The sequence below is a fragment of the Rhizopus delemar genome, genomic scaffold (assembly GCF_000149305.1).
Source record: "Rhizopus delemar RA 99-880 supercont3.1 genomic scaffold, whole genome shotgun sequence".
NCBI lineage: Eukaryota > Fungi > Mucoromycota > Mucoromycetes > Mucorales > Rhizopodaceae > Rhizopus > Rhizopus delemar.
This window is the reverse complement of record NW_027137827.1, coordinates 3,227,808-3,251,139: the sequence shown is the minus strand read 5'-3', so window position 1 is coordinate 3,251,139 and position 23,332 is coordinate 3,227,808. Positions and strand designations below refer to the sequence as shown.

Below are 23,332 nucleotides of genomic sequence, written 5' to 3'. Positions count from 1 at the left end.
GTCGTATTTAACAAAGGATCAACTCGGTAAGAAAAGATAAACTAAAGCACTTATAAAATACTAAACTAGCCTATTTTTCAAATAGAAAACTATTTAAGCAAATTACCTGGCACAAATAAAGGATATAATGAACTAAAAAATGATTTGACTTATCCTGTCGAACAAGATGACTTGGGTTCTGTAAAGGACCGAATGAATAAGTTGCATCTATCTACAGGCACCCAAATTCAATCGACTGACGTCAGAACACCTGCCTTTCCCCAAACCCCCAAACCGACACGGTCACCCAAGGTCAGTGTGGGCAGTCCAGCGTATGTCGGTCAAGCGTGTGCCGGATGTAAACAGCAGGTTCGAGGTTCGGTTGTATCCGCTCTTGGTGGATTATGGCATACTCGCTGCTTTACATGTCATACATGTCACAAGGAGCTGGAAAATGAACAATATTATGAAAAGGATGGTTTGATTTATTGCGCAAAAGATTATCGTCACTTGTTTAGTGTGCATTGCAATGCATGTGGCGAACCTATAGAACATGTAAGAAACGTAGAGTGATGTTTATATGTGCATGAAGATAACCATCGTCTTATTTATAAAGCAAGCTCTCCGTGTTTTGGGTAAGCATTATCATGAAGACCACTTTTGCTGTTGTGTTTGCAAGAATCCGATTGGTGGTCAACAATTTAAGGTCCACGAAGATCAACCTTACTGTCTTGAGGATTACATGAAGAAATTTGGAAAAAAATGTAGCAGATGCGGTGATTTTCTTCAGGGAGAATATGTCAATGCACTTGGCCAAGCGTGGCATAAAAATTGCTTTCATTGCACTGTAAGTTGATTCCTCAGCCCAGAAAAAAAAAAAAAAAAAAAAAAAAAAAGAGCCTGACTGTTCATGTAAACTTTTTTTAGGATTGCGAACGAACCTTTCAAGGCGGTTCCTTTTTGGTAAAAGACAACAAACCTTATTGTGAAGAACATTATCCTACCGCTAACTCACCCAAGAAACATTCAAAATCTTCTTCACCACAACCACCAGCACCTTCAGTAAAGCCTTTTTTAAAGCCATCAGCAAAGCCAGCGCTGCCTCCGAAACCAGCAAATAAAAAGAAAAAATGTCACGTATGTCAAAGTATCATTGATGGGCCGTGTGCAACTGCTTTAGGACATGATTATCATATTCATCATTTTCAATGTCATCGATGTCATCGATCTCTCTCTTCGCGTGTTCCAGGTAAAAGCAGAAAAGTAGTGGTAGCGCATCTAACATAAAAATACAATTTAGGTATGTGGCAAGGTGATGAACGAGGTGAGTTGGTATGTAAAATGTGTATGAAATAAAAAAAAAGATATGTTACATTAAACAATTATGTACAAAGCTTAAACCAAAAAATAAGAGAGAAATTATACATTTTATTATTTTTATTATTATTATTATTCTTTAGACATGGGAAATACTATTATTTTTTCGATGCATTTCAAATGTTTCTTGTTGTTGTGGTTGATGAAAAATAGGCTCAGGCTGAGGTACTGAATGCTCTTGTTGAGGCTCAAAAAATGGTGTGTTTAGAGTAGGCGAAGTGGGTGAATCACTTTCTCCATAATCATAGGACCGTATCATACTCGCTGTTCTTCTCGGTATGTTATCAGACGACTTTTCATCTACTTGTATCTTTGTACTTGAGTCGGTCTGCTGTAAAAGTAACTGTTCTAATAGTTCCTCAGGCGCAGGTGCGACACAGACCAGTGGAAATACTCCCTTTAATCCAGTAGTGACATTAAAGCCAAGTGCCCAACCATCATCAAAATTCATTGCTACACATACAATATCACCAATATGCAATCCTAACTCATCTCCCATCTGCGGCGGATAAGGATGCTTGACCTCGTAAAATTCTTCTATCGGTTGTGGCTGAATTGTTAACGGAGGCGGCTTGGATGATGGTAAAAGGACGCGTTGAGAGGCAGCTAGTGATTCATATCCAAACACACTACATGTATCAGGGAAAGGCTGCTTTTTCACAGTCTTGTCTTTCATTTTCTTCTTGTAATAAAAGAAATAAGCTAATCCACCCAAGATACCAAGAAATGCAAGACATCCAATAGCGATACCAATAATGGCTCCTACTGAAATCTTTAGACAGTGAACTGAGCGACAACATGTGTCCGTTCCGTTGGTTCGGCAATAACTACAAGCGCCTGTGATATCCTCAAATCCTAGACAATAAAAATCATAAACCACAAATCAAGAAAAAATGAAGTATAAAATTAATTATTACCGCAATTATAAGGCTCGTTAGCTACACCAACCATACAATAATCCGTCCCGTTCAATCCCGACCAATACTCACAAGAAGAGTTGAGATTGGCCATATTACTACTCTGTTGCAGCAAGTTGGGACAAGTCTCCGTATTATCAGTCAAGCTCTCCACACTGGCCATGAAATCAAAGCATGTTTGTTTACAAAGAGGTGGTGGTGATAGACGCTGGTTATAGTTGCAAGGAAGTGAATAGCTGGAATCCTGAATTAGAATAGAGCACAAGTAGGTCATCGAATAACGTGCATAGGGTATCTTACTAGCAACATTGGCTTTGTTGGTACAGCCTAAGGGCGCTAGATAAAATTGCGGTGAAGTAACAAAAGATTGCATGCCGGCATCAAACGTTTTGATATCTGTCACTTTTTTAAGAAATGGGTATTGTGTGGCAAGTCCAGTTAAACTGATATAATAGTCCTGGAAAGCTGCACAGGTAGTTGAGCCGCTAAGTGAGAAACATGAATCATTCTGTGCGGCAGATGGTGAAAGCAGTAATGATAAAAATAATAGTACAATAGTTGAATAAGTTGGAATCTTCATTTGTATAGTATGTTTATATATACATATCCATAAAAGATGTGTATGTATGTTCTATTTCTTATCTATCTATAAACACACGTACACACAATTATACACACTGTATATTAAAAAAGAAGAAGAAAAAGAAAAGGCTTGGTTTTTCTAAAGAGAAAGAGAGAGAGGGAAAAAAAATATCGGTGTTTAAAGTAATCAAACAGAAAAGTGGCGTCAATAAGCCCTTTTTATTTATAGACAAAAGCAACAGCATGTTTAAACATAAAACTTAGCCACACATATTTAGTGGGGCTTTTTATTCAATAAATAAAAATAAAATGAAGCCTGATGCTTCACTTCTTTTTCAGGGACATGTGTCCTATTTTTAGTGACAATCATATCTTTGTGACATGACGTAAATGATTCTCATTGATTCATTTTGAATCTCAGTATTCCTTCTTTCATTATCCTTTTTTATTTTATTGTTATCTCTTGACTATGGAAGATATCGATTTGGAAAGGATAGGTACTCGTCCAAGAAGAAAACAATCAAAACAATATTCATTTTACCCTCCTTCTTCAGAATCCAAATCAGACAAAGGCCATGTAAAGCAATTATTTCAAACTCGATTCTTTTTATTATTTGCTTGCTGTATATCCATCTTGTTTTTATTCCTCAATTATCATTCTTCCATCATCACAGCACATGAATCTTTACATTTCAATGATTCATCACAATACACCGATTATACTTTATTAGAACAACTCTTGATTGGAGGTAATAAAAAATAGTTCAATCTGTCATCTTAAAAGACTGACGTTACATTAAACAAAGATAGTTCATCATCATCAGCTACCTTACCTCATATACAATCATCATTTATTCAACAATTAGCCAGGGATACCACAATTCAAGGAAATACATTAGATGAACTTCGTCGGCTACCTAGAGCCGCTTTTATCCCATCTGTCACAGTCATAATTCAAACGCATGCCTTGCTACCTCAGCAAATTCAAGCCGTTCTATCACAAACAGTCGTACCTGATCTCATCTGGATTGTGGGCGATAATGCGCAACAAGCTCAATCATTACAAGATGGCAAGCGAGTAAGATGGGTTGAACAAAGCGACGTTGCCAAAGCGGTTTCAGAAGTTCAAACGGATTATGCATGGGTTTTGGATGTCGAAGTACTTCCGGGTAAGCGATATTTGGAATACTTGCTCAGAGTGGGATCCATGCCTGCTTACGGATCCTCTCTTTTGGGGACTGAGGCTGTTCAAGAGGACAGTGAATGTATTTGGACCGATAAAAGTCGAGTCGTGAAAGAAATCCGCGATAGTTGGTTGCTCAAGAAATCATGGATAAAATACTGGCAAAAGGAAACAAGTCGTTCACTTTATGAACATGCTGGAATACTTTCTGTTCTTCTTCCATCAGATGAAGGTGACCAAAGCTACTGGGGTAATACCAAGCGTAAGACATCATGCACGAAAGCAGCAGCAGGCTGGAAAACAAGAATACCAGAGAATGCCATCTTAATTTATGTTCATACAAAGGAGATGCAGAAAGTTGCGTGTGATTTTATGAAAAAGGGACAAGAGATGGTAGTTGTATCGGAAAAGAAGTTCGAACAATGTAGTACGGGACCTGCTCCTCTATTTAAAACTTCCAACACAGAAGATGTAATACGTATTGTGGATTTGATGCAACCTAAAGTGATTTTGTCAGATACAAAAATGGATCTTTTGAACAATATACCTTTCATCCACTTAACCAAACGAGATATTTCCCATGCTTCTTGGTTTACTGATTTACCTATCGACCTTCTTGCAGGTAAATAGAGAAATAAGAAAATAGGGAAAAAAGATGGTAAAACTCATACTTTTATACAGAGTGGAACTCAATTTCTATCAAAGTTATGGTGAATGTTGATAAGAAACACAATAATTTTGAAAGGTTTTTAGCCTCTCTCGACAAAGCCTATTTTATGGGCGATTCTGTGGACCTAACCCTTCTGATGGACTATACCACTGACCACACCATCCATCAGATGGCTAGCCACTACCACTGGACCCACGGTCACAAGTATCTTCCCCACCGCATTGCAGTTGCACCCAAAATGGCCAGATTTGCTGAAGCCTGGTACCCTTCTAGCAACGACGAGTATGCAATCATGCTCGACACCGAGCTTGAACTCTCACCGCACTTTTACAGTTGGGCCAAGTATGCTACCCTGAGCTACCGTCGATCCAGCAAGCATCTGTTTGGCATCAGTCTTTACCGACCCGAGCTGATCGAGACCGATCCTTCTGGTCGTCGATTGTTCAATGAGCGTCCCAAGGGCTCCTTCTTGATGCAATGGCCCAGTCACTCGGGTGCTCTCTTTTTCCCAGAACATTGGCGCGAGTTCCACGATTATGCGACAACACGATTGGCCGATCGTGAAGGATTCAGACTGCAAGAGATCAATGTGCCCGAATCAAGATCAAACGAATGGAAGTTGTCGTGGAGACGGTACTTTGAGGAACTGGCCTATTTGAGACCATATGTTATGTTCTATCCACCCGTCAGTCTCTCAACTCGTCATGTCGAATTAAGAAAGAAAGCACAAAAGGAGAAATACAAGGATGCTCTGTCCCTTTATCACGTACCTCTAATGAAGCAAATGCCCTCTATGCCTGCTTGGGAAGATTTACCGATGATTGACTTTTATGGACAGCCAACAACTATGGAAATCATGAAAAGCCGTGGCGCTGAACTTCAAGATAGCATCTCGTCTTGCTTACCAAATCCAGAAATTGATTTTGATCCTTCTGATTTACTTTGTCCGTTTTCTAGAATTGTAAGTGTGACGGTAGAGAACGAAAATGACCCAGTGGAAGAATTACCTGTGAAACAAGTGAATGTTTATGTATAAATATTTCATTAAATAAATTTTTTTATCGTTTTGAAAGTACTGTTGTATATATCCGAATGCATATGGTAGAGGCATTATGATATCAATCAATGAGCGTTTTTACTGATTTATAGCACTAATATAAGAGGGCATTTTTTTTAAAAAAAAAGATTAATTGTAGTTCTACATTAATTACATTTTCCCTGAGTAAAGAGATAAAACGATGTCTATATTCATGAATGATTCAAAAGATAAAAATCCAATACAAAAGGTTTGAGATAAATCAAAGAATGTCAGTTATCCTTGTACTAAATATTAGCATAGACACATTGTTCGTTTCATCACTTTTTGTATATAATAAAGCAGACATACCATGATCAAAAGGATAAAATTCGTTTTTTTTCTCGAGGCAAAGTAAAAGTACTAGTATAAAGTATGCTGCTTTAAATCATTGGAACTAAAACTAGCCATGTTTATTAGTGGCTTTGAAACGTAAAAAGTAAGCGTCCAAATATCTCTTTTAATAAATTTGTGTTAACTTTCACATTGGTAAGATTATTCTCGCATGTTGTTTTGTTGTTGCTATTATGATAAATTTTATAATACTTGTATAATTACTATTTACTGATAGATGTTGTTTGATAAGCAAAAATAAGTCTGAGCCCATTTGGTCTAAACATGTAACAAAAATAGAAAAATATACTTTTGCAGTTTCAGAATACTTTGCTCAAAATGATTACGTTGCTAGATTGATTGGCTGTCTAGACAAACAGCTTAGCAATACTTTTAGTAGTAATCCGAAATTGCTTTTAGTGTTCGCTTCTCTTTCCAAGGTGAAGGACCGAAATATCTGTTTTTAAAAAGACTGCTTGTAGAACATAAGTTAAGCTTCTTAAGCATACTGGACTTGGCTCAAATACTTTTGCTGTGTTAAAATAATTGGACTTTTTGAAGCCAGCCAATGTATTGCGAAAATGGTATACATGAGAATTTTCTAAAAGATAGGTAGATTCCAATGATAATACCATTGTACTCTCTCTTCGTTTATATGATTATCTAATCTAGTCATTAAGCTTAAAGTTTCAAGATTACAAAAGCTTAATAAATATTTTCTTAAAAAAATATCAAAAAATTGAACACGATTTATTTGAAGTTGTGCGGCGAAAACATGAAGGCGTTGGTTTTGATCATATCCTAGCAATGAAGTTAATCAAAATATACAAAGACATCCTGAAGGACATCACTGATGGATTGCCGATGATAAAAAGTTCTGCAATTTTTTAAACAGAGATGCTGCTCAGTATTTCCTTATTTTAATAAAGTGCCTGTCTCAAATGATCAAACAAAGTAAAACAAGAGAAAAAGGTAGTATCATTGTACTAATAAGCATCATCAATCTGCTATTTTCGTTAGTGCTGTTCATTAGCTCGGTATTCTTTCAGAGAACTTAATTGATTGATTCGATTTTGTCGATAATATATGTTTTCAAGCTGTAACTAGTGAAATTATATTTTACATCGTAGTATTAGTCAAATTCGATATCTACATCATAGTGAAAGTCGCTTCGGGAGCTTTTTTCGTTTTTTTACTCCTCTCTTTAATATGATATAAAACGGATTTAGAGAAAGTTATGGGTCACTAGATCAAATTCTTTACTTTGCTGAAATTTTCCAAATATTACGCGTTCACTACAAATTCAAACCTACCTTGGCTTTTGTCGATTTAAAATCTGTTCATGATACTGTCAACCATAGCCTCATTTGGTAATTTCTACAGTTATCTGCGCTACCTCCAATACTAGCTCGTCTTCGATATTTTTTGATCAAGCTTGTATCAAGATTTCTTTTTAAATAATGAGACTTTCAAATGTATTCATTTTAATGCAAAAAAAAAATGATTCTATCAAGGAAAGAAAGGATAGACGGTATTGATATTAATAAATCAATCTATATCTTCTATAAAAGCATGGATAATGCAAGTTGTTTGACTTTAATATTCCTTTCAAATAGTCTTTTGGACGTGAATCCTTTTTCACCTCTACCCTCAGTTACACTGTTACATCCTAGAATAGCTATCTTTCTGGTTATTCATGTCCTGATCGAACTGGCCTATAGAGTCATGCATTTCTTGTTTCAAGAGTAAAAATGATCTCTCTTATACTGTTAAAATGGTTAATTTTTCTAACAACCTCAATAAAGAAGGAAACAAGGGTTGATTTAGCAGACAATGGCAATCTAAAGACACAGGAAGCTTATAATAATACTGTCTCTAGATCATCAAAAATAAAGTCTGAAATGTTAAATAATATAAAAGAGAACTTAATCTTCGAGCAATTAGGTTAGCACTGGTAATCTTAAGTATAAAGCAAAAATAAGCATGCTCAAAATTGATTGGATGAATGTGTAAAAAATAAAAAAAAAAAAGTACACCAAATGAAACGGGGATGTAAAAAATTTCTAATGTATATAAATTTAATAGTAAAAAATTAAGACTATGGATAAAACATAGTTGTTGATTATAGATAGTCTTTTTTTACCAAAACAATTATTGCCATAATAAATAAGCGTGCCGTTTTCAATCGGAGTATTTAGTTTACCCTTTACTGCATTTGCACCCACTGAATATGATTTCTTTGCTTTCCTTTTTTTTTTTTTTTTTTTTTTTTTTTTTTTTGCCACACATACACATTTTTGTAAATATGTCAATAGAAGACGAAAATAATTCGAAATCATCAAGAAAGACCCCCCCCCATATAGCAACCGATAATAATAAACATCCCATTTCACTACGACGGGATTTACTACTTTCTAATTTTGATAAAAACATAACAGTTGAGAAAGCACGTTTTGAGCCCACTGATGAACAAAATGAAAATACAGCAGCAAAAGTAGTTGAATCACCCAATCTAATCATGTCATCTTCAACACCTACATTCTCAACCAATAATAATAATAATAATCCTCAACCTTCTACTAGTGAAAAGAGAAGACAAGCTAAAAATGAAGTAAAGAATGAATAGGATAAAATGAGATGTTTATTAAACTTCTTTGCATAACAGAATAGTCGTAAAAAACAAAAGAAACCGATAATACATGGAACAGCCAGCCCAGCAGAGGTGTTTCATCGCAACCTGGTAGACGCGGTTTCGAACGTAGAAGATTCGGACGAAAACGAGCATTATGTATACCCTTATAGTAACACTGATAACAATCACCTGACAGATGTACAGTCATCAAGTATGCACAGACCACTCTCTGTAAGGTCAACACCTTCTACATTGTTTCATGAGTCGAGACCTACCCGAATACCGACACATAGCAACACAATAGGCGAATGGCTAAAAAGAACATTATCCAGGCAGAATCACAGACCGCCATTAGTGGAGCAGGAAGAAGAAGATGCAGACGAAGAGGAAGATGAAAATTACTATAGAAGACCCAAGTTACGTAGTACAGTCAAGGACCACTTTACTAATTTGGATAAGAAGGGGATTTTAAGTCGAATGCAAGACAGTTTCAGCAAGAGAAACACGTATCCTCCGATGCAATACTATGCTGATCTAGGAGGTGGATACACAAGTGATGATGAGGATGCGCCTTTACTAAGAACTCGGCTCCAAAAGAGATCTAAGCCAGTGAAAAAAAGTTATCGACATGTCATTTATCATTCAATTTGGATTTCATTCTTGATATTCGCTTGCTTTATTTGTGCCATCGTCTATAATGCAAAACCATTAGAACAGCTGAATGTTGAAATTGGACGCGTCTTGGCCACTGACAAGGAACTTATATTTGATTTGAAAGTGAGGGCAGAGAATCGGAATTGGTGGATGATTCATATAGCAGATGTGGATATTAGTGTCTTTGCGTTTAGTGATATTGTACCACTCAAAGTACAAACCATCGATCCAGCTGAATATCTCGGCAGTTTGACTCGCTTTGACGAACCCCTGTCGATACCATCCAGCTTATATCAACGACCTTTAAAGGAAGCCATCAGTCAGATTCGAATCAAGTCGCCGGGCGCTGATACAAGTGGAAATGAACGATGGTCGCGTATCATTAGATACCCTTATGGGCTTGTTGTTAGAGGAGTTTTAAAGTACAAGAAGGTGCCAATGTACCATACGCAATCCATTACGATTTGTAATGTCACTCAAGTCAACCCAACCACCGGAACGCTTTCACCTGATCCAGACAAAACTTATTGTTTGAGTCTGGATGATTCATTTCTATTTATTTCTCACGCTGAACAAGATGGCTTATAGTAAAACGTATCTATATTTAAATTAAGCCCTTTCTTTGTCAATCGTAATAATAAATCATTTATTTTATATTTGGAGCTGGTGCTCTTGTATATCGGTTTGAGCAAAAAGATTATTTGTAGCTTACTGCATTTACAATGCTTTTGATATTCTCTGCGAAAATGTTTAGATAAAATTGAACATATACTATAAATTAATTATACAAGTATAGGATAATTGCAATTAAAGAAATTAGTAGAATTATAAACATTAAAAAAAAAAAGAATCTGGTCTGAGACTGACTGCTAAGGCTACGGCTTGTTTAACAAGGTTTAAAAAATAAAAGAATATCTATGTTTGCCCTTCTTCTCAATTTATTCTTACTCAGACCATTATCCTAATATTACTAGACTGCCTACAACGTATTTTTTATTATATTCCCTATCATTACTGAAAGCTAGCTGGCTCCGTTTTTTACAAGTAAAACAACAATCAATCCCATAAATAATTAGTTGATATCAAATATAGTTTAAATATACTTATTTTTTCGATAAATAACATTGAAGAGTACATGTAAACTTTAAAAGAGGGGTTTAAGAAATCTAATAAAAGCTGTTTATTATTTAAGCAGAGCCCTTTTACACAAATTAAGGTTTTGTAATACCATTCTCCACATTCATAATAGGACAGTGCGTATCAGAAGGATGAACCCTTGAGTGCGGTATGTCCATATTAGTACTTTGTCACAAAAATAAAACGAGTCTTTGTGCTTTGAAAGCAAAAAAAATCAAGATGCTTTATAAAAAGTCATGAGATAATCTCATATATCTTTTCATGAATAAACTGATTGAGTTACCATTCACCAGTATGAAACTGTTTCATAAAAGATTCCTTTTTGTTTATTTGTAACTTGATGTTTAAATAATCAACCCACTCTTCTTTGCCATTGAGTATCTCATATGTCTCCAAATCATGCTTATAGTATGGGAAACAGTATGAATTTATTCTTGATCCCTAAGGAATTCTAATAATTCCAAGAGCAGTGAAGAAGATTGAAAAAAAAAATACCAATGTCATACAGAGTTGTTTTTAATCAGATGACTTTATGATTTAGTAAAAAATATCCAAGCAAGTGGATAGGAGAGGGGGAGAGAGGGGACAAAAAATTACCGATTGTAAAAGCTTTGGGAGTGTTAGCCATTGCCTCGTCTCACAGTGATTTGCACATGTTCCTGAACTCAAGGAAAGAAAATATGACCCACTTTGTCCTCTCCTTGGAAGCAGTGCAACATTGCTCAGTATAATTTGTCCTTTGCAGTACAAAGGCAGATCAAGAATATAACATATGAGAAAAGAAGCATTACTTCCTTATTTTTCTTTCTTTTTGCTTATAAAAAAAAACTCTTTATATTCTCCACTCTTTCACAATCTAATGCCACACGATCTAGACCAACGTTCAGATCAAAGTCCAATCGATTATGGAGACGACGATGCTAGAGGACATCTTCGCACTCACGATATATTGGATCAATACTCTGAAAAACCTTTTCTTCCTCCTCAACGTCAACCTTTTTACAAGAAAAAAAAGTACTGGATTATATGTTCTGTTATCTCTGTCATTATTATTGTTGTAGTCATTGTTCTCATTCTCTATGTTATTTTCCCAAAGATTGCTCAGACGCTCATGAACAATGCTGGTATCACTGTTAATGCTGCTCAAATAAGTTTTACAAAACCTGATGCTCTCGCAGGAACCATCTACAGTAAACGTGACGGTGATGATCTCAATACAACCTTTTATATGAACATGGACAGTTCACTTTCCAACACTGGTCCATTCTCGGCTTCTATCAAGTTCCATAATCCGGTTGAGGTTTATTACAACAACACACTCTTGGGTGATATATACTTTTTTAACGATACACATATTTCTACTGGTCATGGTTCTCTTAATGCTATTACACCGTTTACAATTAAAGATGTGAATGCCTTTGCCGCCTTCTCAAAACAAATGCTTGCTGTTGAGACATTCACATGGACACTCAAAGGAAAACTCGATATCACTGCACTCTCAAGGTATGACCAAAATCAATTACTTGTGTCTTTTTCCCATTGTACTTATAATAATTATTCTTTTAAACAGAACTGCAACAGTGGATTTAAATAAGGATATTGTTCTCAATGGTACGTTACACAATCTTGTCTCTCCACAGTGCTTGTATGACTTACATGCTCTATTGCTATTTTTAGGTATGAATGGTTTCCCAAATGTTAAAATATCTTCGTTCAAGCTTCCTGCCGATGCTCCAAATGGTGGTGGTATTCTTGTGGAACTGGGCACAGTCCTTACAAGCCCTTCTCCCATTGGTGTTCAACTGGGCACAATCAATATGGGAATCGGCTACGAAGGCGTCTCTCTTGGAACAGTCACTGGTGAAAATGTGAACTTACAAAAGGGCGACAACACCATCCTTCTGAAGGGAACGTTGACACCTCATAACGACACTGCCTCTCTGGATAAAATCGGCCAATTGTTCTCCAATTATATCGCAGGTATCTCTTCCAACACTTCTGCCGTTGGTATCTCTTGTGCACCTGATGGTGTTCATCCTATCACTTGGCTCTCTGAAGGTTTCCAATCGGTTCAGCTCAATGTCGCCTTGGGTGCACCTGAGCCTCTAAAAATAATCCACGGCGTAAAGATGGGTTACGTTGATCTCGCCTTCAATACGGCCAATCCTTATTCGCCCACGTTGAGTGCTCCTTCTGTTACTGCCAATTTCCAAATGCCATTTGGTTTCTCATTGAACATTACCGAACTATCACAAAATATCAGTCTTGGCATCAATACCTCTGACACGGAAACAACTAATTTTGCAGTCATCCAGGCACCTCTTACCGCTGCTGTGAGCAACCAGGCTGAAGGTACTATCGTATTCCCTCTGAATAACAGAACCATCTCTGGTATTCCCGGTCAAGAAAGTATTTTTAATGAATATACATATGAACTCACAGCATCCCAGAATTATCCTTTCATGGTCTCTGGTAGTGCTCTCACCAAGGCTATCACTCCCATCGGTCCTCTTACTTTAACCGGGATCAATTTCACTGTGCCTACGGCTCTGAACGGCCTTCAGTTCTTGAACTCTTCAGCCACGACCATCAATTCACTTGATGTCGTCGGTGGTACCTCCTCTGGACTAAACCTGGCCATCAGCGTAACGATGGACAATCCTTCCGATTTCAGTATTTCCACAGGCGACGTTAGCTTCGACATGGGCGCAAGCGATACCAAACTAGGCCTTGTTACCCTATCGAACCTGAACCTGGTCCGTGGTTCGAATACGGTCAACGCTTCGGCTGTGTTTGATCCCAAGTCGTCTGAAGTCGGACAGACATTGTTGAGTACATTTGTCATGGGAAGTAACAATGATGTCGATATCTCTGGTTTTGCCAATTCTACCAACATTGCTTCGCTTGCTAGCGGCCTGAGCGCCATTCGTTTGATGTCGACCCTTCCTGGGCTCAAAACGGCACTCATCCAAGGATCTGCTTTAAGTATCTTGCCTGATACGGTAACCACAAGTGTCTCTGGTGTTAAAGTCAGCATTGCCAACCCTTTCAGTGCTGGCATGAGTATCTCCAAGGTGGTTGCTGCTGTTACCTATCAGGGTATGCCTTTGGGTAACATTGATCAAGATATCAGTAGCAATCCGATCGTGATCAGTGGAAAATCAACTGTCCAGTCAAACCCATTGAATATGCAAATGAATCTCGAACCTAGCGCAATCGCCCTCTTGCTCCGAACACTGGCTGTCCAAGCAAGCCTAGACACAAAGCCACTGGATGCTTTGTACACCTTGGGTGGCCTTAGTGTCGAAGGCCAACAGAATGTTGAAGCGGATTCTAGTCTCTTTTCCAACTTCAATATCTCTCAATATACAATGGATGCTATGAAAGCTTTAAAGGTAGATCTATCTCTTACCTCTGGTATTATCATCGGACAGTACACAGATGATCTCTCCTTTTCTCAATCAAGTGTGGCTGTGGCTACAGATAGCTCTGTCTGTCAGCTCATTCCTATCGTAGGCTATCCTATTGTTGTTCAAATTGTAGCTGGTTCCATTCTCTCATTTGATAGCATCCTCTTGTCTTCCTTTACAGACGGATCATTTAATACCCAAATGAAGGGCAGCATCACAAAGACCGGTCCTATGGATGCCACGATCAGCTTCCCCAAGCCACTGACGGTTGCCTGGCGTGGTCTCACCTTGGGTACTGTCACCATGTCCAACATTCAAGCCAAGGCGAACGCGGGTGCTTCATTTGATGTCCAAGGTACCTTTACTGTCGCCAATGCGGATCATATGGCTACCTTTGCTGCCTTCATGATCAACAATGAGAATTTCGAATGGGAGATTACTTCCGATAGTGTCTCGGTCACCGCTCTTGGCTTTACGTTTGATAATGTTCCGCTTCACAAGTACGTGACCTTGGGTGGTTCAAACGGCTTCAAGAATGCTGTGACAGTCAGATCTTTTGACTTGCCTTCAAAAGATCCTGAAGGTGGCATTACCTTGATTGCCAACACTGAAATCTACAACCCTGGTCAAATCGGATTCGATCTTTCCAGTGTGACCTTTGAGAGCTTCTTCAAATCGGTCGATCTGGGGCCCCTTTCTGCTACTGGCAACGTCACGTTCTCACCCAAGGCCACATCCGCTATTACTATGAAGGGTCGCCTTGTTCCTCAAGATCCTGGTGAAGGTATCAATGCGATCACTCAAGTGTTTGGAAACTATCTTGCAAACAAAAACACAACCCTCACTGTCAAAGGTGTATCGGGTTCAGGCCCTCGTGGCGAAGTGAGCTGGTTGTCAACCGCCTTCAAGACACTTACTATTGAGAACGTTGTCTTGCCAGGCCCGGGCTCAGTTCCTGTTCTCATTCCTGCTATTCAAATGAATGATATGCAACTTGATTTCACCAAAGATCCCTGGGCACCACCTACCAGTTCAAACAATGTCCAAGCACAGCTCAAGAATCCATTTGGTTTCCCCTTGGGTGTCAGTCAATTGAGCATGGAGGTCCAGGCCACTTACAATGGAGAGACTGTGGCTAGTTTGAGTATTCCTAATTCAGAAGCATCCACAAGCGCTACAGGGGTCGTGACCACTAAATTCTCTGATATTCCTTTCAAGGTTGCTTCTCAGAAAACCTTCATGGGCTTTGTTCAGCTCTTGACTTTGAAGCCCAGTGTCTCCTTTGGATTAAAGGGTCAATCAAACGCGGTTGCTCAAACACCTGTTGGTACCCTTAGTTTGCCTAATGTTCCTTTTGATGTGACAACTTCCTTGAATGGTAAAGTAACAGAGAAAAAAGCAGACTGATGATTCATGCTTACATTTCATTTTGTTTAGGTTTCAATGACTTTGGTGGAGTGTCACAAATACAGAGTCTTAAAGTCGTCGGTGGTACTTCAAATTATATTCTCATTGATCTCAGTGTTCAACTCACCAATCCGTCCAACATCACAATCACGGTCGGTGACATCAACTTTGACGTCGTGATGCCTGAGTTTAGCAATGCTGTGATCGGTAAAGTATACCTGACAAACACCGTGATCCCACCTGGCGCAAAGAATTACGACATCGCAATGCACCTGGGTGAAGGCGCGACCAACACAGCGGCCGTCATGCAAGTCCTTTCGGATTACCTCACAGCCGCCACTGTGCCCATGATGATCGTCGGTTCCCCAAGCTCGACCAAGATTGCTCCACTCGTACCTGCCTTGTCTAGCGTCAAGTTGGCTTCTTCCATGACGGGTATCAAGGGTGGTCTTGTGACGAATATCAATGTGACATCGGATGCTGTTGCTGTTGCTGAAGGTAAGGCGCAGGCCGTCATCACGCTCTACAACCCGTTGGATACACCCTTCCAGGTGACTGAGGTTCATGCTGCCGTCACTCACTATGGACGTTGTGGACCGATCCGAGGCCAGCAAGCTCCTGTGGGCTCAATTGACTATGTCCTTCCTAGCCCGCTCACCGTTCCTGCAAAATCTTCGGTTCAAACGCCGGAATGGCCAGTGACCGTGTCCTCTCTTGACACGGCTATCAATGTCATGATGGATTCTATCAGTCTTTATAACGTCACTCAAAATGTCACGGTGACCGTTGGAGATGGCTATCAAGCCAAGAACATGTACTATTATCAAGACGATGTGCCTTACAGTCTTTGGGTGTCTGGCCTCTCTGATTTCCTTGATCCCAGTACTTTCCCTGCCACATGTGCCGCTCTGAATGGTGAGACGACCGGTTTGATGGCTGTCAGCAGGATGGCTATGCCCAAGTTTAATTCTCTTCAACAGTTTATTGACTGGTATAAGATGATCAATGGTAAAGCAAACGCAACTGCTTCTGCTATAGTCAATGCTACCTCTATCCCTGTTCTTTCGACCACGACTGTCCTTACGCCCATTTCGACAACTGCAGCTATCAGTACAACCACTGTCGTACAGACCGCAAGTACCACAGCACCCGAACCAGCAGCAACCACTGGAGCGCCTGTCACCACCGAAGCTCCTGCCACCACCGAAGCGCCTGCCACCACCGAAGCTCCCAAAACTACCGCCGAAGCTACTGCGACTACTCCCGAAGCTGCTAAAACTACCCCCGAGGCAGCCAAGCCCACCACCGAAGCTCCTGCGCCTACGACTACCGAAGCATCGGCTGCTGCGACACCGGCTGCTCTAGCTCACTCTGACACTACTACTCCATCCACTACTGTTTAAACTTTAAAATATAATAACTAGCTTCACTTTTTATTTCTTTCCTTTCTTTTTACAAACGTATATTGCTTATTGTATCCGATATATGTATTATGCTTAATAAACGGATCTTTCATCTATTTATCCAATTTAAAGTACAAACATGGGCTTCATTAAGCCAACCCTCTTTGTGCTACCGTATACCAAGCTCAGTCACTTATTTTCTATGCATAACGAACTCTAAACACAAAATGAGTTTTGTAAGCCATTAAGCTATTTATTTTGATTTTTTTCAAAAAAAAAAAAAAAAAAAAGGAACGTGATTTTATAAAAGAGCTCATTTTATTTTTTTGATTGTTTTTAATCTTTATATAAATCATGGTTCACTAGTCCAAAAAAGCAGGATATTGATTTACTTGAGACTGGCCAAATATGTTTTGATGTTGGGGCGTTCCTCAAATGATTCAGCAAATAATTTGAGATTGGGGTATTCATCAAGTCGAGTGCGAGCGTCGTCATCATCAATAAGATGGTATACCAAGAAGTCAGCATAAGTAATCTATTTCAACATGAGTCTTTCTTCCTTTACATCCAGTTGACTTACTCTGTTTCCCAAGAGGTAAGGTCCTTCCTTGTCTGAATAGTACTTTTCAAATTTGCTGAGCCAGTTGGGTCTTTGAACTTCAGCATGGTGCTTCTTCTTTTCCTAGAGTCATCTTTAGATGCTCCTGTTCTTATGTGTCCTCCTTATGAACTTACCTCATCTCCAATGAATGCATTCTTCAGACTTTCAAACCAATCGTTTGTCATGTCACTGACAACATCCAAAAGATAGTCTTCCTCATCGTTCGTTCCATGGTATTTGCGTCCCAGCTTGATAGAAAGATAGCGCATAATAGGAATTGTTCTGCCCACTATCTTGTCACCCATTTTAATATAGGGTACACTGGCAGCATAGTAGCCATCCTGTATCAATTGTTCCTTCATCGCTGGCCACTCGGTTTCCCTGTTTTGAATACGAACATATTCATGATCCAACCCAGCATCTACCAAAAGTAACTTGACATTCTCTCCACGAGCAAGAGTAAGGCTACCGCCAACAAGAAAGTAATAAAGGGTGATTTTTTCCATTGGATAAAGTAGACTGGATGCAATAGGTGACAGGCCTCTTTTATACTTTTCAATCTTGAAAGTTCAACTCCGAAAAACTGCGGTCTACCATGGTTGACAGCGGGTGAATACGTGTCAACAAACTACCTACTGTTGTTCTAAAAGCCTACTGAAAAACCGTTGCAACAGTATCATTTACTGTTGACATTCAGCCATCACCATACTGTCTTTTCCCTGGGTACAAGTTTTACAAAAGTCGTCCTTGACCACTTGCACTGAGTATGGCATACGCGTCACGGATAATTTACGGCAAATTCAATCGGGTCATAAATGAACCTTTTTTGGTGTGTGCGTATATTCATTTTAGAAATACACTCTTGGCAAACGCGATCCTTGTCGTTTCACCCAATCCTCCACAACATGGCCTATCCATCATTTAAATTGCGATATGGAACGAAACTCACGCACTCTACTTGATACCCAAAGGACAACTCATGGGCTGTTCCAAAAATGAAGCCCTTTTGAATTAAGCAGGACACAAATCGCTTGATAGGGGTACACCCGATAGGTTTAAAAGTGAAGGTAAAGAAGAGAGTACTGCGGAAAAGTGCATGATGAGCAGAAAAAAATAAAAAAAAAAAGAAAAAAAACCAAAGGAGTACAAGGTCCAGCTGAAACTTTGGCCAGTAAACGATCTTTGTCCTCTTTGGTTCATCATGCCCTTGGTTGGGTGAGAAGGCCATCTTTTACAAATCAAAAAGAGACCTACATCAAACAGGATTAAAACCACGATGAGTGGATTGAAATAAATCTGCAAGGTCTGTTTGTTGAAATGGGACAACAATTGGATGTGGCGCGAAAAGACACTGCTGGCTGTCCTACATTGAGTTCTTTGTCGGATTTTGAATAAAAAAGGGATCTCCCTCACTCTCAAAGTAGAAAGTTGTACAACTGCTTTTTCTTTATTTTCTTTTTCTTCCCCCCTCCCTTTCTTTGACCATGCCATTCACTCACCCGTTGAAATCAGTTTGTGTTATGATCACCACACTTGTCACCTTAATATTTTTACTATTATGGAACAGAGAACAAAAAGTAGAATTGAAAAAGAGGATAAGGTGGCCTAAAGAGATCAGTTTTAGAAAAAGTCTATATACAACGCATTCAGCACCTACACCCGTCAGTGCAATCATTCGACGAGTAGATACAAGTGATAGTATTTTTGAGATTGTCCATCAATTAGTCAAATATCCTTATATCAAAGAAATTTATATTGACAATCAAGTCCAATCCATGCCCTTGAGTCAGCAAGTACGTTACCGGTCCAGATCGATTCGACACTTACTTTTTTTTTTTTTTTTGTATAGAATTTTAGTGTCAGCGTGCATCTGTTGGACGCGAACCAGACACGATTTGAAGCATGTCAACAAACGCTGTGTTACTTTCAAGATGATCTCTGGCTTAATCCTTACATGGACACACTCTATACACTTGCTTGCAGGTATCCTCAACAGTGGGTTGCGAATACGCGATTAGCAGACTATATTGATTACATGACCTGGCGATTCAAGCAAGGTGAGCTTTCTACGGGCTATGCCGATCTGAGATATGGTGCGTTTGTTTCAAAGGATCAAATAGAGCGCTTCTTGGCGAATGACGCGCTGGATCATACAAGCGATGTTCACTTCTCGATTGGATCCAATCAATTGCCTTACATCATAGCCAATCCACTGGATGAGGAAGAAGAAAGACAAGACGTTCGACAGGATGTGGTAAGACAAGATGAAAAGAAAGAAAGAAATGACTTATGTTGTTTAAGTATGATGCACTCGCGTTAGTCGTCAAAGGACAAGTTGAGAAGAAGGAAGAGATTGTGATGGATGTCAAAAGCAGTTGTGCTAACGATCAATGCTTATTTATGACCAACATGGACATGATGCCACCCCCTCTTTTGCTTGATAACATCTCCAATTATGAAACTGAATTCAAGCAGAGATATCATTTACCAGCCAAGAGCACGGTTATTTATTATTCTTATCATCAAGCTGTAGATCAAGACACAGAGACATGCTGGTATTCATATCAATGTAAGTTCAAGATCACAACAGACACAATAGACTGAACGAGACCGTAGCTCCTAAAGAAGGCGATTATTTTGGGTTGTATCTTGTGGGTGACATACGAGCGAAAAGAGTCTTATTGTACACGTCTTCCCCAGTTGAATTAAGCATCTCAATACAACCCAGACTCTATTCATCCTGGATCGATTGTGAGATTGTGCAGGAAAGGGTAGGAAAGTATAGGATGAGTCTAGAGTTTGTATGTCCAGAGAACAAGGATGAGGTCATCAAATCGATTCGGATGACGTTTAAAAAAGACAGAAAAGAACCATTCGAGTTGTGTGGAATGGGATTAGATAATTTTGTTATTTAATAAAACTCAACAAGTCTATCACTGGCTTCATATTCGCATCACCCACGATCACAATATCAAATGCCTCTAAATATTTAGGTTCCAGTGTACTGATGTCATGATTCAAGAAGCCAACCGTCAAGCAAATATCATGATCCACGCCTTGACTCATCTGCAAATCACCCAGACTGTCACCCATCAAGATCACATTACGACGATTCTCGATCAAGGCGTGATAGGGAGAAGTCTCCAACTGGAATTCAGACTTGTTGAAGACATGAATCAGAGGTTCTTTAAAGTCAACACAGATCTCTTGTTCGTCAAAGACCATCATGTTGGACACAATATGCATATTGTCAAAGAACAAGTCCACCTCTCTCAGGATCACTTCAATGATGTCACCGATACCAGCAGAAAACACAAGGAATGGAATCGAGCGTGCTTGACAGAGGCGCAAGACTTGATCCACATGGGATCTCAGCTCCAGTTTGACCTGTCTGGTCATCTCTATCAAGTCTAAAGAGCGTTGAGTGACAGAAGTAGGATAGGTGGATCAAACCTTGTTTGGATAACTTTTGCTGGACGAGGACGGCGTGTGCCTCGGTCCACCACTGGATCATGTAAGGCACTTTTTCTTCATAGGTCATTGTCTGGCTGATTTCAATCGGATAATATTTGTTATAGATCCTTTCAGCTTCTTTCTTAAACTGTTTACAACAAAGGGCGTGAGTTGTCTTTTGTGAATCCAAAAAAAAAAAGTATACCTCAGGCGTCATCTTGTTATATCGACCAGGAATACCGTGTGATGAACTGTTCCTTTCGAGTGCGTCTGTTTCTTTATTCCTAACCCAGTGACGTGACATGGTCATGTCGAAATCTATTCTTTTCTTTTTCATTAAACACGTCTATCGTTCACAAGCGTCATTACCACTAATAAAATGAACATTCTCCTTTCCGTCCTTCAAGATCTTTTCCATCTTTTCAGTGACTGCAGCGACGTTTTGAATACGTACAGTAGGATATTGTAATAAACGTTCAACTATCAACTGTGTCATTCTCTTGCTTTTTTTTTTTCTTATTGTCCCTTACTGGATGACATGGTCAAAAGAAAAAAAAAGAAAAAAAAAAGGGGAGAGATGGAATTCATCCCGTCTTAAAAAGCAGTGACTCATTCGTATGCCAGACATCGTACTGTCGGAGTTCCTTTTTTATTTTCATTCGAACCATGATGAATGCAACCACTCGCCTGTCCATCTTTTTTGGTTGTAGGTGTTGGCATCGCATGCCATCATGCAACCACTGTTCTTTCTTCAATGACGGTGTTTAAGAAAAAGTTTTATTATCTGCAAAATTGTATGCGACACATATGAACAGAAAAAAAAAAAAAAAGAGAAGAGGGGGGGGGGATATATTACAAAAGTTATTTTTTAGCAGCAGCAATCATATCACGCAAGATATGTCGAAGATGGGTTTTATAAATAGAAGTAGCACTTGGAGGGGGTCTTGCGTAAATCATGCCATGTTGTTCTGCTTCTTGTGACCTTGCATACCAACTATCGTACTGTCTAAAGAATTCGGTATGAACATGCTGTAGTGTCTCTTGTACCACAGGAAACAGTGACACGGTCCAAACCGGACTGTCTGTCTGTCCCTTGACTTCGATAATGTTGTCATGCTGCTCTGCAGGCCACATGCGTGTTTCGTCATCCAAGATGAGAGGGAGTGAAAATCCTGAGCCGAGTGTTTGATCACGCAAGGCACAAAAGGAATAGAGCGCTTGAAGGTCTTTGGGAGGTCGACCCGGATCGGGTGAGCTACGGATATAGTCATGTTCAGCTCTGGCAGAATACAGAATGCCCTTGACCCAGGAACGCGTTGGATCCAACACGTCAATCACACTGTCTACATAATTCTGATCACTAACCAAAAAAAGATGAGCCAAAGAAGAACAAGAAGGCAATCAAGACTTACCCGAGCGAACAGATGGAGATATCATAGAGTTGTTGTGCCCATTCTAGAAATTCTCTGACACGTTCTGTCAACACGACGCGTTTACCATCTTTCAAGACAGCCACACGATCTTTACATTTGGGTATATCAGATTCAGATACAAATCTTCCATTTTCATTACCCACCAGTCGAACCAAGGTATCATCTAAATCAAGGACCAGTGGTAACTTGCGATGACGAACAAGTTCATGAACACAATCTTTCACATTACGTACCATATCAATCTGTCGAATCAAATAACCAAACATGTATTCCCTACATCAAACAGTCCATGTCAATCCCATTTGGCTCATCCCTTTGTTACTTACCCAGTATCTCCTGTAGGTTTATCTCTCGAAGGCTTAATGTGTAATTCCCATATCTCTCCATCTTGGGTCTTCATCTCAAAGGACGCTGTCTTTCTTAGTCCAGAAAGGTCTCTTACCCAAGCATGCTCAGGTAATCGAAAGATGAAGGTAGGATTGATATTCCGCTTGGCCAGCATCACAAACACACCACGGGCATGGACTCGCTGCAGTTCATAGTGAGGTTCGAGCAGCAGATTCTTGGGCTCAAAATCCATAGGGTCGGATCTCATGCGTCTCAAGGTCAATGTCCTGTGAATAGTGGTCCAGTCGAGCTCGTTTGTGAGGTGCCGGGATCGTTCGAAGGGACAGTTTGGGTCGCCACTCTTTAATTCGTGTCATTGATTCTCCGAATAAGATGGCTTGTGTTCCTGGCATGTCGGCCGCTGGGTGTGCTATCCAGGTTAGATTGGCTTCGAACGTCATGCATTCATTTACCTCGTTTGACGGATCCGTTCATTACAGGCTTCTTGGTTTGATCTTTGGTTTTTAAGGTGTGTAGACTGGAACTGAGTGTATACAGTGGCTAGTGGATACGAGATTAATACAGTACAGATTTCGCTTGTTGTCTTTACAGTTTTATCATGATTTGGTATCACGGACGAAGGTCCTTCTCTTGGTCTGGGTGGACCATTCAACATGCTCGATAAATCCATTCAAAAAATTATAAATCGATTGAAGTATATCGGAGATTGAAATGCTCTCGAATTGGAAAGTGGAAAAA

General features: G+C 39.4%; 10 protein-coding genes across 10 annotated transcripts; 5 read left to right on the top strand and 5 right to left on the bottom strand.

Moving 5' to 3' along the window:
• Window positions 1-192: 192 nt before the first annotated feature.
• Window positions 193-1,528, top strand: RO3G_01271 (uncharacterized protein; the record flags this gene model as incomplete). Its single annotated transcript, XM_067655862.1, has 5 exons — window positions 193-534; window positions 596-826; window positions 907-1,228; window positions 1,280-1,303; window positions 1,440-1,528. The coding sequence occupies 5 exons, from the start codon at window positions 193-195 to the stop codon at window positions 1,526-1,528; spliced, it is 1,008 nt and encodes a 335-aa protein (XP_067511963.1).
• Window positions 1,529-2,262: 734 nt separating this feature from the next.
• Window positions 2,263-2,853, bottom strand: RO3G_01270 (uncharacterized protein; the record flags this gene model as incomplete). Its single annotated transcript, XM_067655861.1, has 1 exon — window positions 2,263-2,853. One exon carries the CDS (start codon window positions 2,851-2,853, stop codon window positions 2,263-2,265), a length of 591 nt encoding a protein of 196 aa, XP_067511962.1.
• A 471-nt stretch (window positions 2,854-3,324) lies between these two features.
• Window positions 3,325-5,744, top strand: RO3G_01269 (uncharacterized protein; the record flags this gene model as incomplete). Its single annotated transcript, XM_067655860.1, has 3 exons — window positions 3,325-3,604; window positions 3,722-4,660; window positions 4,720-5,744. 3 exons carry the CDS (start codon window positions 3,325-3,327, stop codon window positions 5,742-5,744), a joined length of 2,244 nt encoding a protein of 747 aa, XP_067511961.1.
• A 2,978-nt stretch (window positions 5,745-8,722) lies between these two features.
• On the top strand, window positions 8,723-9,990 carry RO3G_01268 (uncharacterized protein; the record flags this gene model as incomplete). Its single annotated transcript, XM_067655859.1, has 2 exons — window positions 8,723-8,727; window positions 8,787-9,990. The coding sequence occupies 2 exons, from the start codon at window positions 8,723-8,725 to the stop codon at window positions 9,988-9,990; spliced, it is 1,209 nt and encodes a 402-aa protein (XP_067511960.1).
• Window positions 9,991-11,398: 1,408 nt separating this feature from the next.
• Window positions 11,399-16,759, top strand: RO3G_01267 (uncharacterized protein; the record flags this gene model as incomplete). Its single annotated transcript, XM_067655858.1, has 4 exons — window positions 11,399-12,042; window positions 12,110-12,150; window positions 12,217-15,327; window positions 15,387-16,759. The coding sequence occupies 4 exons, from the start codon at window positions 11,399-11,401 to the stop codon at window positions 16,757-16,759; spliced, it is 5,169 nt and encodes a 1,722-aa protein (XP_067511959.1).
• Window positions 16,760-17,147: 388 nt separating this feature from the next.
• Window positions 17,148-17,866, bottom strand: RO3G_01266 (uncharacterized protein; the record flags this gene model as incomplete). The annotated part of the gene is made up of 3 exons (XM_067655857.1): window positions 17,148-17,294; window positions 17,340-17,441; window positions 17,495-17,866. 3 exons carry the CDS (start codon window positions 17,864-17,866, stop codon window positions 17,148-17,150), a joined length of 621 nt encoding a protein of 206 aa, XP_067511958.1.
• Window positions 17,867-18,880: 1,014 nt separating this feature from the next.
• RO3G_01265 (uncharacterized protein) lies at window positions 18,881-19,964 on the top strand (the record flags this gene model as incomplete). Its single annotated transcript, XM_067655856.1, has 3 exons — window positions 18,881-19,153; window positions 19,210-19,614; window positions 19,662-19,964. The coding sequence occupies 3 exons, from the start codon at window positions 18,881-18,883 to the stop codon at window positions 19,962-19,964; spliced, it is 981 nt and encodes a 326-aa protein (XP_067511957.1).
• Window positions 19,965-20,267: 303 nt separating this feature from the next.
• On the bottom strand, window positions 20,268-20,759 carry RO3G_01264 (pyrimidine 5'-nucleotidase (UMPH-1); the record flags this gene model as incomplete). Its single annotated transcript, XM_067655855.1, has 1 exon — window positions 20,268-20,759. The coding sequence occupies one exon, from the start codon at window positions 20,757-20,759 to the stop codon at window positions 20,268-20,270; it is 492 nt and encodes a 163-aa protein (XP_067511956.1).
• Window positions 20,760-21,159: 400 nt separating this feature from the next.
• On the bottom strand, window positions 21,160-21,309 carry RO3G_01263 (uncharacterized protein; the record flags this gene model as incomplete). The annotated part of the gene is made up of 1 exon (XM_067655854.1): window positions 21,160-21,309. One exon carries the CDS (start codon window positions 21,307-21,309, stop codon window positions 21,160-21,162), a length of 150 nt encoding a protein of 49 aa, XP_067511955.1.
• Window positions 21,310-21,674: 365 nt separating this feature from the next.
• On the bottom strand, window positions 21,675-22,826 carry RO3G_01262 (uncharacterized protein; the record flags this gene model as incomplete). Its single annotated transcript, XM_067655853.1, has 3 exons — window positions 21,675-22,173; window positions 22,226-22,519; window positions 22,573-22,826. 3 exons carry the CDS (start codon window positions 22,824-22,826, stop codon window positions 21,675-21,677), a joined length of 1,047 nt encoding a protein of 348 aa, XP_067511954.1.
• Between the last annotated feature and the right edge of the window lie 506 nt (window positions 22,827-23,332).